At 42.0% G+C, this 23,602-nt stretch overlaps 1 protein-coding gene across 1 annotated transcript in view; it reads right to left on the bottom strand.

Annotated features, from left to right (window-relative positions):
• The window catches only part of LOC138064734 (netrin receptor DCC), a 608,179-nt gene that overhangs the window by 74,079 nt on the left and 510,498 nt on the right, over positions 1-23,602 (bottom strand). Inside the window, exons 15-17 of the mRNA XM_068928548.1 lie at positions 22,140-22,334; positions 5,511-5,606; positions 586-824 (exon numbers count right to left, since the gene is read on the bottom strand). Coding sequence (XP_068784649.1) covers positions 586-824; positions 5,511-5,606; positions 22,140-22,334 — 530 coding nt within the window. The remainder of the gene's footprint in view (positions 1-585; positions 825-5,510; positions 5,607-22,139; positions 22,335-23,602) is intronic.

The raw sequence follows: 23,602 nt of genomic DNA, 5'->3' as shown, positions 1-23,602 counted from the left end.
TCAAAAACAAGTGAACAAAAAAAGTCTAAACTCCATGCTTGTTCCTTTCCACTCCCTGTCTCACCATAGCTCTTTGCTGTACCAAACCTGGTTTAACACTGCTTTTATTAACATTAGGAATTGAAAAAAATGCACATATAGAAAGTAGTATACCCCTGCTGCTGTCACAGACTTTCAGATTCAGAAGTTTTCTGATAAACTAACCTTAATTTTTGCTGTAGGGGATTATTTAATATGGGTCAAATTTCCATATGGTGTAGTAGTATTGAAATTGCTATGCCTTCCTATACATGCTACACTGCTGTGCTATCACACCTGTGACTATCTAATTTAAATCTAATTGGTAAAGATTAAAGCTCAAAACTTTCAACAACTGGCATGTGGAATTAAAATATGGCATTTTCATCAAACCAAACAAACAAATACACAGGGCTGTACCAGGTAGTAGATAGGCAGGCTAGTCTCCTCCTGACTGAAACAGGAATTTTGGCTGAGGGAAGTTCCTAAAAGTCGGTTTAGAGTCTTTGCAAATAAAAGAGGAACACATCAAATAGCTCATCAACTCATAACATGTTAAAATTTCACCTTGTATTTAGCACTTGTAGAATAGCTGGTTCTCCATCGGACAGTGTAAAAGCGAACCTCAGTAGTCTTTTGGTTCTTCGGGACAGAGTTGTCTGCCCAGATGACCCTCACTGCATCATGGGTAAGTGCAACAGCCTGGACACCTACTGGTGGGAGCATGGGGGTGGAGATATCTGGGACTGAGGTAGGGAAATCATCAAGCAAAGGATAAAAATCAACTTCTAATGGATCAATGGGGTCTGGGTTCATACATCACCAAATGAGCATTCCAAAATAAATGAATAGGTAGTTAAACAGAAAAAAAAGAAAACAAAACACAAAACAGCCACCAAGGGGCACACATCACAATGGGTTAAATGCATGGCATTAATGAGGAGGAAGAACATGAGAAGAACAGAAAGAAAGGCATTAATGCAAAATGAAAACATATCAACAACATTTCAGTTACATTACTATAATAAAACTAACCAGCACTAAGTGCTCTTTTTCAAAACTTGACCAAATACTTTCATGTATGCTTTGTTTTCTTCGCACAAGATGAAATCAGAATGCAGAGTTTCTCCTTAAAATGATGTACAATTTCTTAAATAATTAGAGCACATGAACGACACATTATTAGAAACGCCTACAAAGTAGAGAGTGCGTCATCCTCAAGTCTGATTTTATAGACATGACACACACTCGTGTGTGTAGGAGTTACCTATACTTTTTTCTTTCTCTGCAGCCTCCTTTGTTGTTTTAGGCTCTTCAGAGGAACATTCCCTGCATCTGCCTAAACATTTGTTAGGCAAAACAGAACATAAAAATTTCAATATTAAAATGAACATCTTGCAATTCTTGATTTAATAGCGTCATCATGATAAATGTATGTATCCAGGTATAGATGTGTGGAGTATCTTTCTCATCTTCAAGTAGGTTTTCTCCTTGAGGAATAAGCACTGTCCTTCTGTCATGTATCCGTGATCAGATAGCCTTCGGAGAGCAAGAGATTGAACGCAATACTACACGGTCCACGCACATGGCACAATGCCGTACTATGCGATGTTAGTATAACAGATGGGGCAAATTCTGGTGGGTTTTATTACAGAAGCAGTTGCAAACGTTTCATTTCATTTCCATGCGTTCAGTTCTGAGTTGTGTGCTGACGCATGCAGTTAACTAAGGCTGGCATGATAACTCCATGATAACTCTTCTCCTTCCATTTCTTTGTACCTGCAGTTACTCTGAGTTAGGGTGGCACGAGAGAAGAACCAGACTCAGCACATGGCTTTGGCAGACTGTTCCAACACCAGCCAGTTTAGCTAAGTACTTGAAGGTTAGGCTAGGCGTAACCACAACCAGCTGGTTCAGTTCACTTGAAGACCAGATTATCTGGACTTCACCTCCTTGACAACACGCCCCCCTCCATAAGCAGGGCTCACTCTCTTTACAAGTATGTGAAGGTGTCTGTCTTTCAGTAGGCTAGTGACTCGAGGACATATTCAGGAATGGAGACCTTGGCTTGAGACTTTCTCTAGAGTTGAGACCTTTCTCAGAAGGTTTGAGACCTTTTGAGAAGACCTAAACGCACCAGTCCTGCAACAGGTGCTCTGCTGACAGAGCAGCCTGGGCAAGGGAACCCTCCAACTCTCCTGCTGCAAAAGAGTGACTCTCCAACTAAGAGTAACAAAGTTATGGGTCACACAGGATGACGAACAGGAGGGACCTTCTGGGAGCAGAGAATGACCTAGACTGTTTAGCTCTAATCCAGAGTCACGGGATAGAAAAATCAAAATAATTAAAACAAAATCTCATCTCTCACCTCTCTTTGCCAAGTAGCCAAACCGCTCGTTTATAGAGTTAATCTTCCGATCTACACGCTGTTTGGCCCTAATGACTTTCACGCTCGTGGCTTTTCTGTGGCTCTGCTTCAGAAGAATGAAGAACCCCCTTCTTTTCTTACCCCCAAAGAGTCTGTAGACCAGTGCTTAAGGCATTTACTTCCGACATAAGAGACAGCAATATGAGTCTTCTCAGAAAGGGGGTGTTCATACGCCCCAGCCTCTACGTGTCTACTCTAATCACCGGGCTAGGATGGGCAGTGGCAGCTACAGCACCATCACTCCTTGTATTGCAGTTATTCCTTCTAAATGAAAATGACAGTGGCTATTGTATAAATTACAATGTCTTCACATTGTGTCTGAATTGTGCTGGAATTCACATAGCAACCACAGATTTTTTCTGTTCAGTCTAGATACTTCTGTCCTTAGCCAAGGTTTAAGCATCTATGGACAATCTCAGTCCTATCTTTTAAAATTACACTTACTGACTCATTATTTACCTGCTGTGATTTTTCTAAATACAATTTCCAACAGCAATGCGTAAAATACAGCAAAAGTACACCAAAAGTTTTTGTTTCCCCTAAAATAATGTGCTAAGCAAATAATCAAAGCAAAAATGATTCTGCTAATTTCCTCACTGACAGTTGCTACAGTTTGTTTGCTCCATGTGCACTTCAAACTTCTGACACTCTTTGATCACTTCTGTTTTGATTTTGTAATTCATTATTTAGAACTTCAGGAGGCCACAGCCTCCAGAGTGGAAAACAGAGGAGACAAGGATGTTTACAATGTACAATAAGCCATTAGTTCAACCAATTTCTTTTGTTGCTTCTTTCACCAGAAGCTTCTTTACGTGAATATGAATGCTGAAGAAAACGAAGCAATCTGGTGCTTGTCCTGGTGCTCAGGAAACCAAACCACCGCTCCGCATGGCGAGGGATGGGCAGCTGGATCATTTGTTGCCTACTGCCGGTGAATCAGTCTTCTACAAGATTGAAAGTTCCCAGTTTCTTGTTCTGAACTGAAATTTTCCAGAACTGCCTGTAAAGTTGGGAACGTGAGTAATTCTTGTTTCTGCGTTTGCTCACGTAACTAATGATGGAAGTTAACGTGAACGGAGCTAAAGCTCGCGTTTTAGCAAATACTGCAGCTCTGTTCTCCAGTTGTTCCCATATTGAAAACTGAAGGCTGGCACGGGAGATTATGAAAAGAGGCTAGGTTTAGCAAAATAAATGGTTAGACTGAATCAATCAAGATAATTCAGTTTCTGAAGCATGTCATCACTGAACTGGGAAAGAGTGAAATGTCTATAATCCACTGGTGTCTGAAAATAGGTCCCTAAATACTTCCTCCATTTTCCAAAGAAGTTTCATTTGCCAGTGTTTATGCAGGGACAGCTGTTGTTTGGAAGCTGCAATCTCTCGACGAAAAATATTTTTTGGCTCTCTTTAGAAAATTTGTTTTGCTGGTATTGCATGTTACACAACTTCAGCTCACACAATATTTACACTCAACCAAGTACCAAAATACGTCTATGCAAAATGCTAAAGGGACACAGGAATACGCCGTTGCTCCGTGCCTGGGGCAGGGCAGCTCGGCAGCTGCTTGGAGCACGCGGTCACAGCGGTTTCCCCACGTCGCGGGAAGCGCTTGCTGAACGCTCTTGCACGCCTGCCCCCGGCGGCGGACTGCCGAGGGGCAGCGATGAGGTGGTGCTTCTCCTCGTGAGACCTGCTCTTGGCAAAGCAAGAGAAGCGCCCAGGTGCAGCTCCTGCGCACGCTTCCCCAAAGCCAAGCCCGAGCCCCGATTACCTTTTCCACACCTGGATATCGTTTCCTTTATATAGGCACATAAAATCAAATCCCACAGGCAGGCCAGGTAGTATTTAAACATAATCAAACAAGGGACAAAAGGCTTGTAAAAACCCCTATGGATCCGGAGGAAAACTCACTGGAAAAAGATTTGTTAACACATAGATGTTGTTGGCATGCTCAGCAAGAACGACCTCTGTAGTCTCTAGACAAGAAGTAAAATTAGCAATTTTGAAGGCAGTAGCTCCCGGACACCTATGATACATTTGTCACAGTTGCCCTTGATTGTGTAATTAATCTCTTTTTTCCTTCTTCTGACTTTCCAAGATTTCTTATGGGAATACTTCACAAAAATATATGGAGAAAAGATGGGTTTTTTCCCTTTCAGAGCCACTGAACTGCCATTTGGTGTATTTATTCCTCATGATCCACCCAAGTCAGACGGTCAGCGATTCCTTTTGCTCTCAGTGACACAGCTCCCCTTTTCAGGAAGCTCTGAACACACTGGGTGAAACACAAGAAAAAAACTTCACCAAATGATGGTATCACTCCAGAGGAAAAAACACATTTTTTTCTCAGTTCTGCACTTTTAGTCCCTCATCAGTCCCATCGACTCAACCAGTGATTACAGCAGAACAACGAGGCAGTCCAGAAGACACTGCTGTACAACACTAATTCTAAATTTATAACTTTGCTGCTGTCCCAACAAGGCATTTGTGGAAACCTGCCGCCTAAAAGCACCCTTCTCAGTTAGCATTGGCTAAACTCTCCTGTAAGCCTTCTCCTGCCAGGTAATTCTTATCAATCTGTTCCTTAATCTTACCTGAGTGCTTCTTTAATGTGTATGGTGGTAGTTTAACTACTTCGTTGTAATTTAAAATATTTTAAAAATAAAAGACACAGAAAATAATTACATCCGGGTGTAACTCACTTCAATAGCCGCTATTCTAACCTGATCTCTGGATATTTAAATTGTCTGGGAGTCATGCTTCTCCCAAGCCAAACCGCCCCAACGAGCAAGCATTTGTGAGCATCCCATGATTTCACAGCTGCTGGGAAAAAAAAAAAAAAACCCAAACATCGAGCAAACTTCTGGAAAGGGTAATTAATTCATTCTATCTGTTCAGTTATAATATAGTGGAAAATGACCCAGATTTATTCTAGCAGGGACTTGGGGGTTGCACAGCTCTTTTTTTCCATTGCCTTGGCCAAAACGTTTTGCCTGATGTGTCCGTCTGTAAGGTTAACGTTAAGAGACGTGGGACGGAATACGGACGGGCATCTCCAGCTCACCTGTCATGGACCTGGTGGTCGCGCTTTCATACAGGGGCACTCCCTCGCCTGCGTTGTTAAAGGCCTTTAAGGAAATTACGTAATGGGAACTCGGCTCTGCGGGAGAAAACAAACAAGGCAAAACAAAGCACACGTTGTTAAAGTCGGATGTGGGATGCAGCAACGGGTAAGCGTTTTCCTGGGGAGAAAAAAAAAAGGAAAAAATAAATAAAGTTAAGCAAACACCTGTGCAAAACAAATGACTAGCACAACAGCTCTCCCTCATTTTTTGTCTCCTTTCCAGGATCTTGACTTACCTCCATCTTTTGGTGCTATCTCAGTCTTCTCTGCGTAAGAGAGCCGGGACTGATTCTCTGCGCGACCAGTCCTAGCTCGTGCCCCCGCGCCCAGCGTTGGTAAGGGCCGTTTTACCCCCTTCTGCCTTACTAATACTGAGCACTTCTCTAACGGGCTCGCCGGGGTACTGACGAAGACCGACTCAGGCTACGCTGTCAATGTGAAGGATGCAGATGACAGTAAACCAAGCTACAAGAGCTAGCTTTGGGGCACCTAGACATGCTTTGGGGCACCCAGACACGCTTTGGTAATTTGCACCTCCTAGCTTACCGCAAGCCTGTTCGAAATAGATCCTCCGATGGAACCGGACTAAAATGAGCAGATCACTTGCGTATTGCTTTTTGCCACTGTTTTCCAAGGAAAACAAGACAAACCATTTTCCTGAGCATTTTATTTTTTCCAGTGGAGAGGTTAATTTTGTTTGCATAGAAGAAACTTGCAGCTGCATATGTTGGCCGCTCATACACGTGGCAAACGCGAGAACTGCCTTCTCGCAGTGCTTTGGTGAAGAAAAGAAATGTTTGTAGGTGGGGAGGCGCTTAACAACGCGACACTGCAAAAGACCTGCAGCAGATTTACGTACTGCATCTACATTAATGCCAAAAGAGCTCAGCATGATTAATATTATTACAGTGAGTCTGAAATGAACAAATAATCTTTAAGTACTTGCTGTATGTTGTTACTAATATCCTTCCCACCCACATATTTTGTACTTAATTTTATGTCCAGTAGAAATGGAGATATATTTGTTTAATATTCAGGTAACTTCTGTGCTTATATCCCAAAAGAGCTAAACTTTAGAAATTGCCAAATGAATGACTGCTGCATTAATAACTCCCTACACTAAATATTGTATAGCTATTAATTCAGCTGGTATTCATTGTAATATCATTAGTCATGGGGAAATTATTTTGTATTCATAGAGATGTAGTATATATTTTCATATGATTTCCACTATCTATTAGCATACTACTTTTAATTTCTAATTTAAGTGTTGTGACTCCAGATTCCACATTAAGATTTATTTATTGAGCTATGAAGTCATTATTTAGCTGAGCATTTAATAATGTCAGATCCTGTAGTTTCTGCATAAGAAAAAGAAATTCATATGCACAAGCCTGGCTTGCCTCCATCCCTACTATAGCTTCTTTCTTCGATTGACCTCCCAGCTGTTGTGCCTAGTTATTCATGTTGAAAGATGCCTGTGATGGAGTTATGCAAGGGGTTAACACAGACCATTCTCCAGTGTAGGGCCTGGTAAAATTAGGGAAGGGTACCGAAAGATGAAGCTTTAGGACTCTGAGACTTATCAAGTATTTGTTGGTTGACTGGTATTACAGAGGGGCAAATTTTGCATCTTATTTTTCCCTAAATTTTCAGTAACATTTTAAAATAACTGTGCCTCAGCATGTTGCTATGCATTTGTTATTCTTACACTAATGGATGGAAGCAGTGAACTTTAAGTGACGACATTTAGAGAGCACATATGGAGACGGACAGTGGAATTCGTCTCTCTTTTTAGCTGTCTGTGTCAGGCACACGGCTTAGTCGCTGTCCCTACAGCGACCGGGGAGACAGGCACCTCTGAAGGACAGTTCATCACAGGCTAAGATAGGCTTTTAAGAAAGGTAAGATGAATCAGCCTCTAACTGAGGTATATCTCTCCACTGATTATAGCAAGAATAGAGACATCTGGACTTTATGTCTAGTCAAAATACATCGGGAATTCCCAATAATTAATAAGCAAAACGAGTGACTTACTACTAATTTGCTCATGAAAAATGTACTCACAGAAATTGATAAATTAGTTGGAAAAAATGTGATAGCTGCACAGAAAATTCAAAAATGGAGATGATATTGTCAACACATCCTTCATTACAACTGCCCATACAGCACAATACATAGTCCACCAGATATTATAAATCAAACAGACGAACATTTGATTAATGTTTATAACTAGGTTGGGTAAGATTACGTTTGCAAAATGCTAAGATTTGGATGAGGATGCAATCTGTAGCTTTCTGCTAAAAACATGAAAAAATCAGGTGATTAATTTGAGTTGCTGCTAACTGGAGCAATAAATAATTGCATTAGTCTCCTTTTAGATAAGAGGAAAAAAGGCAATTTGCTGTAGTACAGCATTTGAACATAGTATTAGAGTTGGATTTAGCCTAATGCAATGAAAAAGTGAAAAAGCAATAATAATATCATATGACAAATAGTTGCTTTTTGAACTGTATTATTTATTAATAATACTTCTGGGGCCATTGCAGCGCTCTCTTTGGAAAAATGCCACTCCCTGGAGTGGGAGTTCAAATGAGGAAAGCTTTTAAGTGTAAACCTCCGAATAACGGCAGTGGCTAATGGAACAAGGGATGTTAACCTTCCTGGCAGAAACACGGAGAAGAAGCAAGGAAGAGACAGGGACTTTTAAAAAAGTTAGTCACAGTACAGTTAGAAGAATTCAGAGGTTAACTCTGAATTTTTCTCCATAAACTACTTTTCATCACAGTGAGGAAAGCAACAGTATAACCACGGTATTATAACTTGCGTTTGCTATTCTGGAGCAGGAGCAGAAGAGCATTATACACTTTTTTTGTTTTCTAGTAAAATAAATCTCTTTAGGGCTTTGAGGAAACCAAAGAACTCAGTTCTCAGAATCAGAGCACCAGCCCAGAATCCACCATGTCGATATTGGTATGGAGCATCTTCTGGAAATAAAGATGTGCTGTGCAGTTCAATTTAAAAAAAAAGAAGTGAAAGAAGCCCAAACTAAGCATGAACAAAATTAACTTCTTGTAGTGACAGATGTTGCCACTGGAAGAAAAATAATCAACAAATAGCAACTCATTCAAGATATCACAGTTATTTTCTCCTTTAAGAGAAGGGTAAAACTGGGACCTCTCTATGGCCATTATGTGTGGCCTTTTGACAAGTACTGAGTTTTCATATATAATTTAGTTTTCTTTTTAAACTGTAAATATAAAATAAATGCTTGACAACTAGACGTGAACTCCAACCCAAGGAAAACCCCTGGCCTTAAACAGCAGTGGCATAAAGATGTCAGTGCTCTCAGCTGACCTTCCAGTTTGGCTCCTTTGTGTCGGAAGTCAAAGTTTGTCCTCGAGCCTTCCTCTCACGTCCCATGTTAATGATTGCCAAACAGGAGGGACCTGCAGAGCGCCCCCGAGCAACACCTGGCGACCTCTGAAGCTGAGATGGAGTTTCTTGATCTTTGTGAAAACCTTGCTCACCTACCATGACCGCACAGAACTACCTTAAGGCTGCTCCCTGTCATAAATAACGTCACTGGTATCCTGTAATTAAAAACCATTGGAAGCCCTTTTAATGTAATCTAAACAATAAAATAACAATGCAGGTCAGCTATAAGTTCAAGCATCTTCGCCTAGCACCTTTAGGAGCCTTTACTGATCCCAGTGGACAGTGAGGCGTGAAGGGAAGCAGCAAGTGGTTTAGACCTGATTGCTTTTACCCTGACTGAGCATCAGCAAGAATTTCTGACTACAGTACAATAGCACACTCACGCTGCCAGAGCTCGCTTCAGAAGAAAGCTGCCATCTTCTGCTCCTTTTCCATTAAAAATCTGGTTTAACTGAAGGCTTACGGAGAACTTGCTACAGCAATCTACCCTTGGGAGGGTAGAGAGAGCAGTGAGATCTCCATTATAAGAAACAGCTGTGGCCTCTCCACAGACGAAGTGGAAACAAAGATATCTTGTCAAAACAGATGGGGTCTGACAAAATCCCGCAGACAAATGACAAGCCACAGGCTGTAGCGAGGGAAATTCACATTAGTTATTAGTTTAAGAAAAGAAGAAAATTCATCAGGAAGGTTGTCAAACGTTGGAGCAGGGGCCCAGTGAGGTTGCGAAATACCCATTTTCAAAGATGTTCAGCAGTCAAGTGCGTATGACCCTGAGCAACCAGAGCTAACATCGACGTAGGCCTTGCTCCAAAGGAGAGCTTGGACCAGATGGCTTCGTGGGATCCATTCCACCTGAATTAGTCGATGTTGATGCCTCCTAACACACATAGGATGAGGCAGGAGACCGTCTTTGGTGAGAAGCTGACGGGGAAATTGTAAGCCATCGCACTCGCACGGGATCCTTCTGCTCCTCTCTATTGCTATCACGCTTCACCAAAAATCACATCGACACCCCTTTATTAGTGATGCAAGGAGTGGAAAACACAAATGGAGGATTTAGCTGCAAGCAGAGGAGCTTCTTCAGGAGAAATATGGCTCCTTTCTAAAGCCTCTACACAGCCCTCTAAAGGGCAGAAAAGGAGTCTAAATCCAAGTCAAAGCCAGCTACCAAAGAACAGCCTAATTTACTCCTGTCTGGGTCTGGGAAAACATCATACCCAGTAATCAATAACACCAGTATCAGTTGCTAGACCTGGTAACACCAGCTTATTGACAGGAAGAGGTAATCTATCAATAGCACGAATGTTAAACTGAAGTATAAACCCCCACAGCCAAGGGTTATCGAATCCGGGGAAATGAAGAGATTAAGGGACTTGAACGTCATGGTCACAAGTAGGGTAGTTTTCCTGTAGTTTAGACCTGAAATGGAGCTTTATAGCTAGGGCTAGGGCTGCCCAGACTACTGGGACTACATGAACGTTTCCAGGAAAATGAAGGCCTGCCTATACGCACTAAGGAGCCCAAAACAGTGTCCAACAAAGTTTTCAGCTAGGAGTACCACAAGGCAGAACTGCCGCTAAAGGTCTTGCTGGCTCAGGCAGCTCTAAGGGAATCCACAGGACTTCTCTGCAAATTCAGGAGGAACCTCTTCACAAGGGAGGACACCTGGATCAGACCTTGGAGAAACCAGCATGGATTTAACAGGCTACTGAATAAATTGGTGCTTTGCGAGCTCTAGTGTCAGAGCTAGTCAGATAGCCAGGCACATGCTGGGTCACGTATAACATCAGAGCTATAGCTGTGTCTTGGCCAGGGTCGGGACGCCCAGGGAATGATTTGGCCTCCTCTGTGCAGAAACAACCTTAGGCAACGGGCTGTACACCATCACCCCAAAAAGGTGCCGTGACTCTGATTTTAAAAATAGCCACCAGGCTCTAGCACACCTAATGGCCATTAGATAACGTAAGGAAATGATATCGACCTTTTTTTTTTTAAACAATGTTTCAATCATATTAGCAGACTTTAATGATATTAGTAAATTGAACTATAAAACATTCCACTGTCAGCTAGACAAAAGCAGTTGTATTTTATTTCTTCTAGGCACTTTCTACCTCAGCAATGGCTGCATTTCAGTGGCGGTAAGTAGATCATCTTCGTAATTTCATTTCATAGAGTGTATCAGATAATTTGGGAATTTGCTTGAAAGGATTTACTATCAGAATGACAGAAATTGGTAATAAAGAGCTCATGTAGTGCTTTCAGCAAAACAAGACAACTGCCAGGAATTATCCTTTCCCTAATACAACAGAAATTGCATATATTTTCGTCTTTAGGTAAACTGAGCAATGCATAATAAGAAAGAAGAACGTTGTTCAATTAAGTTAAACTTGCCAAGTGCTGCAAAGTTCAAGTGTGCATTCTCCATGCTTACAAAGGATGGGCTTAAGTATCTCTTCTGTGAACGGAAAGCATGAGATGTAACTGACTGGGAATGCTTGTAAACAATTGAGCTAACTATTTGCATTCTCAGTTTCGGAAATTTGGCACTTTTTTTTCCATGCCAAAAGGTTCCATCCGATGTTCAAATAAATTCAGCTGAATGACATGTACTTTAAGTATCAGGAGTACCAGTATCTCCTGAAAATCAGTTGCTTCTGTTTAGCTGATTGTTGACTATATCAAAATTGGAGCCTTTTGGTCTGGGGTAGTTATGGTCTGAACGTTACGTCTGCATTATTTCTGCATGCCCTTCGGGAAAAAAAAAATTGCTTTGTGAGTGAGATACCGAGCAGAGCAGTGGAAATTTGTATTCACATTTGCGATATGTCAGGCACTTCTTGGGAAATGATGGACAAGCCACCATCTTTCTGTGTTCTTCAGTCCCTACGGCATTAATATTTTCTTTCTTTTCCTTTAGCCTTTTACCTGTGGGTTCTTTGAAGTAGTGACTTACAATATGTTCCTGTGTTAACTAGACAATTCAGCCCTGATCTCATCCGGACCTCTGGGCACTACTGTAACACAAATAATAAAAATATGTTAAAACTCACACACGCTTAAAACATCCCCTGAAGTTAATCTATATGGCCCCCGTGGACAGCGGTTTTGGCAACCTGCTTCACAGAGATGCAAAGGACGAGGGGTGGAGGGGGGGGTCCTCCACATCTACATTTCAAAAGAATGAAATCTAACCTGTAATTTTTAGTGCAATCTCGGCGTCGAGTCTGGTCTGACTGCTAGCAGAAGCTGTGTTGGAAGAAGCCACGAGCCATCCCCAGCACGAGCCGCGCGCTCGCCCGCGGAGCCGCAGCGCCTTGCCAGCGGGCAAAGGCTGCCAACGCCTCCTGTTTTGGGGGGTGCCTATATATTTGCAGATCCTCAGGCTGACGCTGGAAACATTTTACTTCTCAAACGCCAGGGAAAGCGTTCAACGGAGCCAAGACAATTTATAACGAGAGCCTGTTAAGTGCTTTTATTTTAAGGCCGTTCAGGAGATGAACAGCGAGTCTACGTTTACAGTTGTTTTTAAGATGCCGTCTCATCATCCACGACGCCCGCTTGCCGCCTCTGCGAGCTATGCCCTGGGTGCGTTACCGCAAAGGGCACGGGGAGGGGGGACATTTTAAGCAACGACCCTAATTTGAGCATGCTTAGAAATCGGCCTTGTCCCCTGCGGAGACGTGAACCTTTACCGCTCCCACGGTGCATCGCAAGCTCAGTGCACTCGGTGCCACTGAGCAAGCTAAACGACGACGACAAATCCCTCGGCGTACCACGTACATTCGCTATTGATGTTACAAATGCAGCCAAAATCAGGGAAAGTAAAGTAGCGCAGGAGACAATGAAGTGTAAGACGCATGGACAAATCAATAAAAAATGAAGCGCCATCACCCCAGACGCATGCTGACATGAGAGTAAATGCCATTAATGTGCTAGCAGGGTTAACTAGAGTTTGAGCAAGATTCCCTCCGGCGCACGCACGCAAAAAATAACAATGAAAGTCACACCATGAGCGAAAGTTGTGTTTTGCTTTGCAAAAATAAGTCTCCCATCTATGCAAATGTGAACTGATTTGTGAGCTCATTTAACCGCTTTGATCTCCTTGGCCTCACTAACACCTGAGAAGGCAGGACATAGTGCTAGATCTCTTCTTTTCCCCGGAAATAAAGCTTTGTAACAAGCTTCTTTTTTTTCTATTGATGAATGACTCAAAAAAGATTAGTTATTTTTTGCTATTTGTACTACTATAACCTGGGATTAAGCATCACGCTCAGGCATGCTATTCGTTACCAGCAAAGAACAAAATTCAGCTCTTCTGTCACATTTGTTGACAGTAGAGCCTAAAAATTTTGTCAAGGAAGGCTCTTTAACTACTTTTACAAATGGGGAGCTAAAATGACGAAATAAAATGGCGTAAAGTCAGGCACAGACAGCAAAATGTAAGAGTGGACTGCAACGCATGCATACATAGGCTGGCTAAAATTCATTTGTACGTGGAGGATTAACATGAGGACGCTGTTAAAATGCACAGAGCATCCGATCTGGGGGAGTTATGCAAGATCTAGTCATAACGCAAAGAGTGGCCGGATGTCAAACTGACCCTTCGCTCAGGAGTGACTTCTCTGTATTCCGTAAGCAAAAGAACATTAGAGACAAATGAAAGAAAATCAGTGCATGAAATATTTGGAGAAATGGCAGCATTCTTCAAATGACAGTTAGTTTTCAAAGGAAAGTAAGAAAATGAACAGTCCTCGGAGTCTTGAAGTGCCTTTACCCGATAGTGTTGTGCCTTAATTTGATCTATGAGGGAAACAGCGAGATGCATAAAATTTAACATACTTTTGTTTGATTTTCACTGCTCCAGTTTGCAATAAAAATGCAAAAGGGAGAAAAAAACCCAAGCTACATTAAAAAGCTTTTTTGTTCCCTTTCATGTCTTTGTTATAATCCACAACTGTCATCTGCAAAGATTACAGAAAACGAAGAACCTTCTTTCCCTCCCTCTCCCTTTGCAATAAACCAAAATACTTTTTTTGCCTCATCCATGCGCAAGGGTCAAATTTAATCTGATCTGCACTTAAGAGGAAGGTGTATTTGATGGGATCCTTTGCGTTTATACTGGGACGCTTGTTAAAATATAAATTCAGATCTAAGAGCTTTACCTTCATTTCTTGTCACCTGTAATTGATTTTTTTTTTTTTTTTAAGTTTTACTCTCTGAAGAGCGCAGGGACTCGTGAGCATTTGCGCTACCCAGAACACAGCACATCATCTCACCAGCAACATTGGCACAAGGTCGGTGAGGACGAAACTATCGAGCTCTGCCTTACAGGGCCTCCAGCACTCGGGCCAAACGGACTAGCAAAGCCCAGGAGAAGGTCCTGGAGGGTCGTGTGACCGACTCCAGCACCCTGTGCGGGAAGTGGGCAAGCAGGAAAGCCTGTTTCCTAGCCCCGAGCCCTAGGACAGAGCTGGGAGGCAAATTTCAGCCATCTCCCCTGCATTTGCTGTCTCCATCAAGGGAAGGTGGTTTCCAACTAGCGTAACAACAGGGAAAACGGGACGACACACCGGGAAGGTGCTAATCAAATCTCAGAAATCCCCAAATCGTCTTTCACTTTTCTCCTCACATATCAGAAAAGATCAACGCGACAGACCGCGAAGAAACGTGACGGTTTTATTTTCAGCACCTGATTTAACTGAGGGAGGGAAAACCGCCCGGACGGGGTGGGCTTTGGTCCGATCCATCTTTGTCCCTTCTCTTTCCTTCTCGTGCGGGCTGCAAGCCCCCAGGGACAGTCATCTCATCAGGCAGCTGCTTAAACAACCGAAGTCCGGGTGTATGTAATCACAGTCTTAACAGAGTGAGAAGTGCAGTGAGATGTAAGTCAAGAGAAATATGAAACTACATTACAAAAAAACCATCTGCGCTTTTCAGTAAGTTCTTACTATTTATATGTTAGCTCTAGTTCTGCAACCTACTAATTAAGCAGAAATTGCTCATATCCATTAGATTTTCACTTTGGAGCTCCAAATTTCCAGATGGGCATAACTTCAGGCTTCATGGGGGGATACTGAGGAACTTTTAAAAGTCTTTGCCAGATTTTGCTGCATATTAGGCACTTCACTTTCATTGCTGGACCAGCAGGATCAAAGGCTCCGAGTTAAAAAGAGACATGAGAACAATATTTCAAGGTGTGCGCTCCCCATCAAAATCTCTCAAGTGGGTGCATATGAATTCCTACACACCCACGAGAGCAATGTAGCTTGTTCTTAGGTCACATAAAGACAACTGTGCTTAAAAAAAATCTTTATAAACTATGCCTTGTTCTTTCCTCACATGCAGAAGGGTGAAGGGAAGGATGTACTCCAAAGAATGAAGTTCACATTTCTGTGAAATTCTGAAATTTAGTGCAATTCTCCTATCATGTCTAGACTTTAAATACTTTTAATACCTATAAAAAAACCATTTTTTATGTACTTATTCGCATGGACAGACTTCAGGGCGTTTTACAGACAAAAGTATTACGCCAGAAGAATCACCAGCTCCGATCAGTTAAACTGGCCAGACTTCGGTTCTGGTGATGCAGACCGACGCAGGTGCAAATCCGCGCATCTCTTGCATCCTTGCACGTGGTGGACACCCTGTCATCAGCTGCAAAATTATCCCACCGCTGCTATTTGAATGCTTTTTAAACCCTTTTCTGTCGGGACGTCTGCAAAACTCTTGTCAGCAGTTTGGCTGCCGATGCACTGAAACGGCTTCCTATCATTTATTTGGGCCTTTCTCATGGTTCCTCCTTCCCTCGCTGGTTTTTTACCTTGATATCGTCTTATCTAACCCCGGTTCCTGCCTCCGCCGCGGGGTGAGGCAGCCAAACCGCTCACTGCTGCCGGCAGGGAAGACCCTCGCGCCAGCCCTAGCGCGCAGCGGCCCCTTCCTCAAGCTGATGAAATTCCTGAAACCAGAAGAAAACGGCCTCTTCCCTCTGAGAGGGGAAGGCCATGCAGGGCCAGGGCTAGCAATCGTCCCCCCAGACCTCAGTAGTCCCTTTCAGTCTCCTACCTCTTTCCATCACTCCTGTAAGACGTTAAAACATTCCAAAATGTTGTTAACATACTGGAGTATATTATAATAAAGTCATTGTGTTTCATTTTTCCAATATATGACTTAAGAATACAGCTTTATGACTTATGGAGAGTTTTACGCAAATTATTACAGCTGGCATGTTGTTTCAGGTATTTTGGGTTTCACATCTGCAGAACCGGTAAATGGAAATCTCCCAGGCATGCTTCTTTTCTTTTCTTTTCAACTTCTGTTTCATGAGTAAGCTTTAATACAAAGCTCAACGGACATGAGCCCAGTCAGTTCACTACTACGATTAAGGCCTTTTGAGTTGGATCAGTACAGAAATTGTTACTTCTTATGTGCAAAAGATCAGACTCGGCACCCATGAAATTTCCAATATTTTTAAAACAACCATTAATCAGCCAATAACCTTGCCATTTATAATCACAGGCAAAGAATGAAAAAAGTTAAAAAAAAAAAAAAAGAGAGAGAGAGAGAGAGACAGACAGACAGACAGACAGAGAGACAGACAGAAGTGGCACACTGGAAACAGGTCTCCTTGATAAAATTATTCATTTGTGAATCAGTCAAGCACTGATTTCTCTGTCATAGAAAAGGTTGAATGAGAGCAGTGGATGCTTGCTCCTGAAATTTATGAGACTGACATCAAATATCTTTCATACACTGCAGAAAGAAAATACAACAAATTCTTCACTGACAAAGCTGAAGTCTCTGTACATTCTTATACTATTCTGTGCCGGAAGAGACTATCTCCCAGGCAATATGACCACTCAATCATGAGAAAATCGCCCTATTTAATTCATTGTGGTATACAAGCGTTACCACTATATAGTTGTATTCAAGACGATCATCACACAGAATAAAGTTCTCAATCATTGTTACGCAAGAGTGAGTTTTTCCTTCATGTTTTTGGAGTGATTTATTCAGTAGCTTCAAAGTACTGCTCAGAGAACTGCTGTACCAGCAGCAGGTACAGGCTGATTCAGTTACTAAGAAAGTCTTGGTTGTAAAGAGCAATCAAGAAACTACCTTAAATGTGATGCAAAGTTGCTGCATGAAGTATGCCACACAGGTGTGATATTTCCACTGTCGAGAGGGGAGGAATTAAGCCATTAAGTCTCCCATTGCTTCCAAGCCATCCAAGCAGAGTTTTCAAAGCAGTTAGAAATATAAAGGTGGCATGAAGTAGCTGATGAGATTTCCGAAGAGTTGCAGTAGACCAGTAGTAGCAGACTGAAGGTGAGAAGATGTTTGGAATTTCATAAATAGCACTAGAATGGTGAATTTTGAGGCACAACAATGCGTAACATGTCTAGATTAGGATTATGGACATCCACTGTGGTCAACAGGAAGAAAAAAACCACTGAAAGATGTAAACGTTAGATGGGCTGAACTATCCCTTGGTGTTATCTTTTCCTGCTTGGTTAACGAGAGAAGTAACGTTGGCTGATAAGGCTGAAACTCAGGTGACTCAGTTAAAAACATATGAACTTAGGTAAAATAAACCCACACTCTTGAGGGCAGGTCAGACGGTTCATCATTAGTTCTGCCTTATTACAAAGGTTATACTAGTGAATACCAACATACCGTGATTACTCTTGAAATACATTTATCAGGTATGGCATCTGCCTGCTGCTCAAAACGTTTAAGGGAATTTACTACCTTCTCTGGAACCTGACTGCAGTAACGATAAATGTTCTTGAGCTAAAAGCACAGACTGGGATTGGTTTCCGATTGTGCCACAACTTTGCTTTATGATGCTAGGAAGTCATTTTGGGTTAGATCTTAGCCATATTGGAGCGGTGACAAAAATGTCCCACTGACACGAATGGAGCAGAGTTTAATTCTTGTTCTCACTGAACCCCAGTTTCCTATTCCTTAAAATAGTGGGATTGATTTCTTTTACTGTCTGCATAGAAATCAGCATAGCAATAGAAAGAATAGCAAATTACAGTTTTCCCAGACATTTACAGCATTGGCGTATCCAACCATTAACACTTGTATGGATGCGCGTACGGGTGGCCAACGATGACCTGCGGCCGCACAAACAAGTTCGGGAAGGAGGAACAAATCCTGTCCAAATGCCAACGTAAGGAAGGACAGCACTGCCTTGCTAATGAGGAGGAACGGCTACTACAACCCAACGGCACACCCGAGGCAGGAGCTGTCCCACCACGGGGAGCACCAGGGCACGCATTTCCAGGGCAACCACATTGCAAACACCCAACAGGGAGCAAGGCCAGTGAACCTACGCTGATGAGGAGAGGGTAATCGGGGGCAAGTCGTTTATTTGGGGGAATAATGAGGCTAGAGGGGGAGATCAGTTTCCTACTTCCATGCACATCCCGCTTTCCAATCTCTTTCTCTTGACCATAAGATCTTTGGAAAGATGGCCAGGAAGTTGTTTTGTGTCTTGCGCAGCTCTGAAAGCAGAGAAAAAATAAGTTCCCAGGAAGATGATCAGGGTACATGCACGTATATGCACATGTACAGTGTCGGGGGGGGGTCACATCCTGCTCAACAAGGCACAGCACTTTCTTTATTCGGGGGAGCTCTGAACCACCATTTCTCTTAGGACCACAGAACATGCTTATAAAACTAAAGTAACGCCTGATCTGGACCTAGATTATTAGGTTTTGGCATCTGTACGGGACGGTCACTGCAAATGAGAGTCAGTCAGGATTTTGGAAACGAAGCTGATGCCAGACAAATGTGATTGCTCTTTAATGAAAGTACCAACTGCTCTAAAGTCCAAATGATAAATAGGTTTGCAGTGTACTTCAAAAGAGCATACAAAGGAAAAATAAAAAGAAGCACTGCAGTGAATTTCATTCTTGGGAAGCTGAAAACGCCCAGTTTTTCAGCTACATACATCATAGACTGAACTCAGCAGAAACAGAGCGACCTCTCCACAGTCTAGGTCTAAAAAGATAAAGGAGAGCTGTGGAGCCAAGAGGCAGCAATCTGTAAGACCCAAGAGGATCAAAAGGGACAAAGTCTTCAGAGGGAAGAGAAAAAGTCTCTGAAGTTCATTATTTATTTAGGAATCAGACTTCTTTTTTTTTGTGCATGAAATTTAAGATAAGGTGTATCCTCCTCAGACATAGGAGTTATCGGAAATTTTACAGCAGGTGGGAAAAGTCCAGATAACATCTGGAAAATAATGTTCCCCCATTTCCCCACAATGTGCCAAAGAGCACATTTTGATTCAAAATCTTCTGGAAATCAGTATTTTTATTAGGAAAAGAACTCTGTTTCATCAATTTGTATAATTTTCTTAAAATGGCTTCTAATAAAGCGGGTGAATAATGTAAGAAGTGCTCACAACCGTTCTAATTTTTTAAAAGCACTCTCTGGGCCCTTGGCCACATCCCTCTGGGGTTCATTTTCGATGGATATTTAAATGATGGAATTTCATTAGTGCAATTATTCATGGAAATTGATTTTCAAAGATGTACATGTGAATGTTCACAGAAATTGAACTTAAAATGTGCACATGTCAGGATTTGTAACCAAAGTGCTTGTATCCTTAGCCAATTAGGGATCAGATGCATGTGAATAATCTGGACAATTACAATTAAGTTACACTGCTCATATTTTGAATATTTGCAATCAAACCACGAAATATGCAGTGAAAATATACTTGCTATTTTAATACATTTGAATAATTAATAACTTTCATAAAATTCTCAGTTTGTTTGAGGATGCTCAGTAAGGAAAAAAAATCATTTCAGTGCCTAAATTATTTACAACTAAGTATTTGGTCAGCTCAAAATATTGTACATCTTGACATTTGCTGGATGTCCAAGTGTTACTTCTGTGATTACTGAAACATCTTCTCTGACTTGCTGGAATCCCTATGTACCTCTTCCTGCTAGCACAGCCAAGAGCATAGTAAAACCCTTTTAATCCCTAGAAACAGCTCTATTAGCCAAAGCAGACCACCATCTTTCCATAAATGCCAAGTATAGTTATCCTATCAGAAGGTTTTTGCCAAATAACTTCAAAGTTGCAGAAAACATTATCAAATCAGCTCCCTTGAGCCCTTAGAATATTTGGGAGAGCTTATGCATGGCTCTCTGCAAGTACCTAAATCATGAAAGATGTAAGTGGCCACTGAGAAGCTGTTTGACCAAGTAACAGTAAAAACAATTTATTCTAGTCTACTCTCCAGTTTTCCCCAAGAAAACAGCAAAAATTGTTGGATGACGCAGTTTCACAGCACTATAAACTCTGCGAAAATAAGCGACCCCAGGTATCAAGGAGTTTCGGCACTACATAGAGAGTGTCAAAGACTTTTCATAGTAAGGAATCGAGATTGCCAGTACAGCTGTGCATCCCTAACACACCAAGTTAATGAATCTTCCTGTAATACCTGATCATTCTCAGACTACTAAGCAGAAAACTTAACAGAAAAGAAAAACAGTTCTCAAAATAAAAGAGCTAAAGAAGAAATGAAAAGGAAACCATTAAACTTTCTGACTTCCTTGAAATCTGAACCGCTTTCTCAGTGCTAGGACTGCGGTCCATCACCACTAATAGGACCCAGGTCCCTGCTCCCAACGTAGAGGAGCGGTCACAGGGACTGCGTGGTGAAGAATGAAGAGTTACCTCTCTCCTGACATCATTTTGACAGACACAAAATAGGAGTTTTGCGACTGCCATTAAATTCAAACATGGGGGAAGACAGGTCAGGGAATAACATTTTTAGGTCCAGCTCTCTGCAGAATCAGGAGCCAGTGTCAGGAACACAAGACTTGCTAAGAGCTACTGAATACAATCAGCACCTGAGCAAGGAAGTTTGACATGTCTGAGAGCGCCCCGCGTTTTGAGGCTAAGACCACAGGTTTAGAAAAGATTTTTCCAAACAGTGACTTGAACAAATTAGGCACGGACTTCACTCTAGTTAGATGAGTTACTTTTTCCTGCGATGAGTGGTCAGTCCCACTTCCTCCCTGGCCACTGTTATTGCCTAGTCGTCCTGTTGTTACGCTAAAACTGGGGATAGGATAATTGGTGATAACTTCAAATACGGAGGGCTCATAGCTGCTCATGAGACTAAACAATGGCATAGCATCTATTGTCATTGCTTATTCTTTCCACGGTTAGCAAAGTAAAGCTCCACTTATGCTATCAGTACAACTCTTTTCTGTCCTCTGGGCTTTAACATGTCCGTTAAGACCAATGAACGAAAACTGGAGTCTCATAGCTTAGAAATGCAGCTTGGGCTACTCACAGAAATGAAAGCTTAGACCCCTGGACATGAATCCTCCTCTGGGTGCAGGCATGTCGGGTAAAAAGCCTACTGTCGTTGGACAGCGTCCACTGCTGGTTGTCCTTCTTTTGCCAAAGATTATCATTTTCTCAGAGCTGAGGGGCTGCAATTCACAGTAGCTATCTAGTCCCCACAGTCCCCTTCAGTTAAAGGGTTTAAACAGTTTCAATAGCAAGCTGGCTAATTTTAACTTCAGAAGACCTAGGAAATCAAACACCAGCTGATCTGGCAGTCCTGAGGAAGCACTAGGGGTGTTAGAGGCCATTGAGAAACGACTGGAAGGCAGAGTCTCTTGAGTCAACAGGTACAGTCTGAAGACGACACCAGGCCTAGGTATCTCCACAGCTGCTGCAGGAGCTATTATAACTTGCTGCAGGAATAAACAACACCACATGAAGCAGTATTATGTTTGGTGCACCAGACATTAAAATAGGCTTTCATTGCATTTGTCCGTTGTGTACACATACTTGAGCTGGATTCAGTCTGAACTTAACCTCGATATCAGTAACAGCTCGGTTGTTAGCAGCCTCAGATTCAACATGGTCTAATAACGCTGCCAAGTCATCGGTCACAAGCTACTGCTTGGGACTGATACCTACCACAAAACACCTCTTTGCTCTCTCATCTTGAGACTGCGACATGCAAATATCCTAAGCAAACAGCTTAGAGAGGAGGCATTAGTGACAGCCTAAAAATACACCAACAAACTGGTATAGTCTCAGAGGAACCTCTGTATGTTATTACGAATAAAAATAATTACTCACCTAAATTTTCAATGGAATAATAACGCTGTTTACTGTCCACCCGCACAGTCTCAGCATATGGACTGCCTACGCCGTAGCCGATGATGTACCCACGGACAACAATGTTTGGGTTCAGCGGCGGAGTCCAACTCATGACGATACTTGTTGTCAATGGCCTGACATGAAGAGAGCTTGGCTGGTCAGGAACCTGAGATTCTGGGATGCAAAAAGAAAAAAGTATCAATGAATATTCTACTCACTCAGTTTTACTACTTATAAGGTTTGGGTTTAGATTTAAACAAGTGTACAAAGAAACAGCGAGGTGCCCCAGAGTTACATGCAGAGCTTACATGCAGCTTCATTTCTGAGCTACATTCTCCCCCTCCTAGAGCACTGATATGCCTCTTCCTGTTTTAAACAGAGTATCTCCCAGTGCTTTCCACCTTCAGCGTAAGAACACAAGAGAGAGCTGCAATTATGCAGGAGAATGAAAGATGACCTGCTAGAGGACTGCTAAAGACACCTTTCATCTTCCCTGGTCTATCTGAAAGTTCAGTAGGATCCTGACAACTGACTACATGCGTTATCCTGGATGCGCAGATTAACTATAATATTTAACAAAAAGGTTGACTTTGTTAGAGATATACTAGTATATTCTGGCGATAACCTCTCTCCCATGAAAACAGCAAGCAGCAAATTTTAACTCTTGGACATGCCTCTCTTGGCTTACAATCTGCTTTCAATAATACACCAACGTTTAGAAATGTAGTAACAGAATGAGATTTTTTTTATGTACAAGTAAAATTCATTAAGTATCAATTAATCACAGGATATCTATTCGGTAGACTTTGACTTCTATAAACCTACTTATGCTTTAACGATTAGATGAGTAAATGCCTTTTGTTCGAGTTTACCAGTAACTATCATATCACAAGTCTCTTCAGTGGAGCTGCACAGTAGCTTGTCTTTTTGAGAGCAGAAAGAGACAAGTTACTATTTTTCCCCAACAAAAAGGCTTGCAATATAATAGATGAAAGCTTACATGGAAGGCAACAAGGACAGGGTAGACAAGCTAGTAACTGTACAAAATGATGCAAACTCCAACAAAAGACTCTTTACAGTTGTGAAGCATTCCCACTGTAAACCTTGGAAAAGGTAATAAAAAGAAGAATTAACACTTTTCAATAACCAGCGCCACATATATGTCCTTGGTATTTTATGTGCTTTCAAATGAATTCTTATGAACACAGTGGAGTACTGCGAAAACCTGTTGTATCTTCGGGGAGGCTAGTCAGTACAGCACCAGCGCGAAACACCCAGCGCCTTTAGAAGTCCTTTGCGTTCAACTTCTTAAAATTGCAAAACCTGAGTCTTGTTTAAAGGTCGAGGAAAATGCACTGAAAAGTAGCTACTCACAAACAGAAGAGACAGGCTGCACCAGTGGTGCCACTGTGAGTCAGATAAAAGTGTCATTTACCCCCATT

The sequence above is a fragment of the Struthio camelus genome, chromosome Z, assembly GCF_040807025.1.
Source record: "Struthio camelus isolate bStrCam1 chromosome Z, bStrCam1.hap1, whole genome shotgun sequence".
Lineage (NCBI taxonomy): Eukaryota > Metazoa > Chordata > Aves > Struthioniformes > Struthionidae > Struthio > Struthio camelus.
The sequence above is the reverse complement of the archived record's forward strand: the minus strand, read 5'-3'. Positions and strand labels throughout refer to the sequence as shown.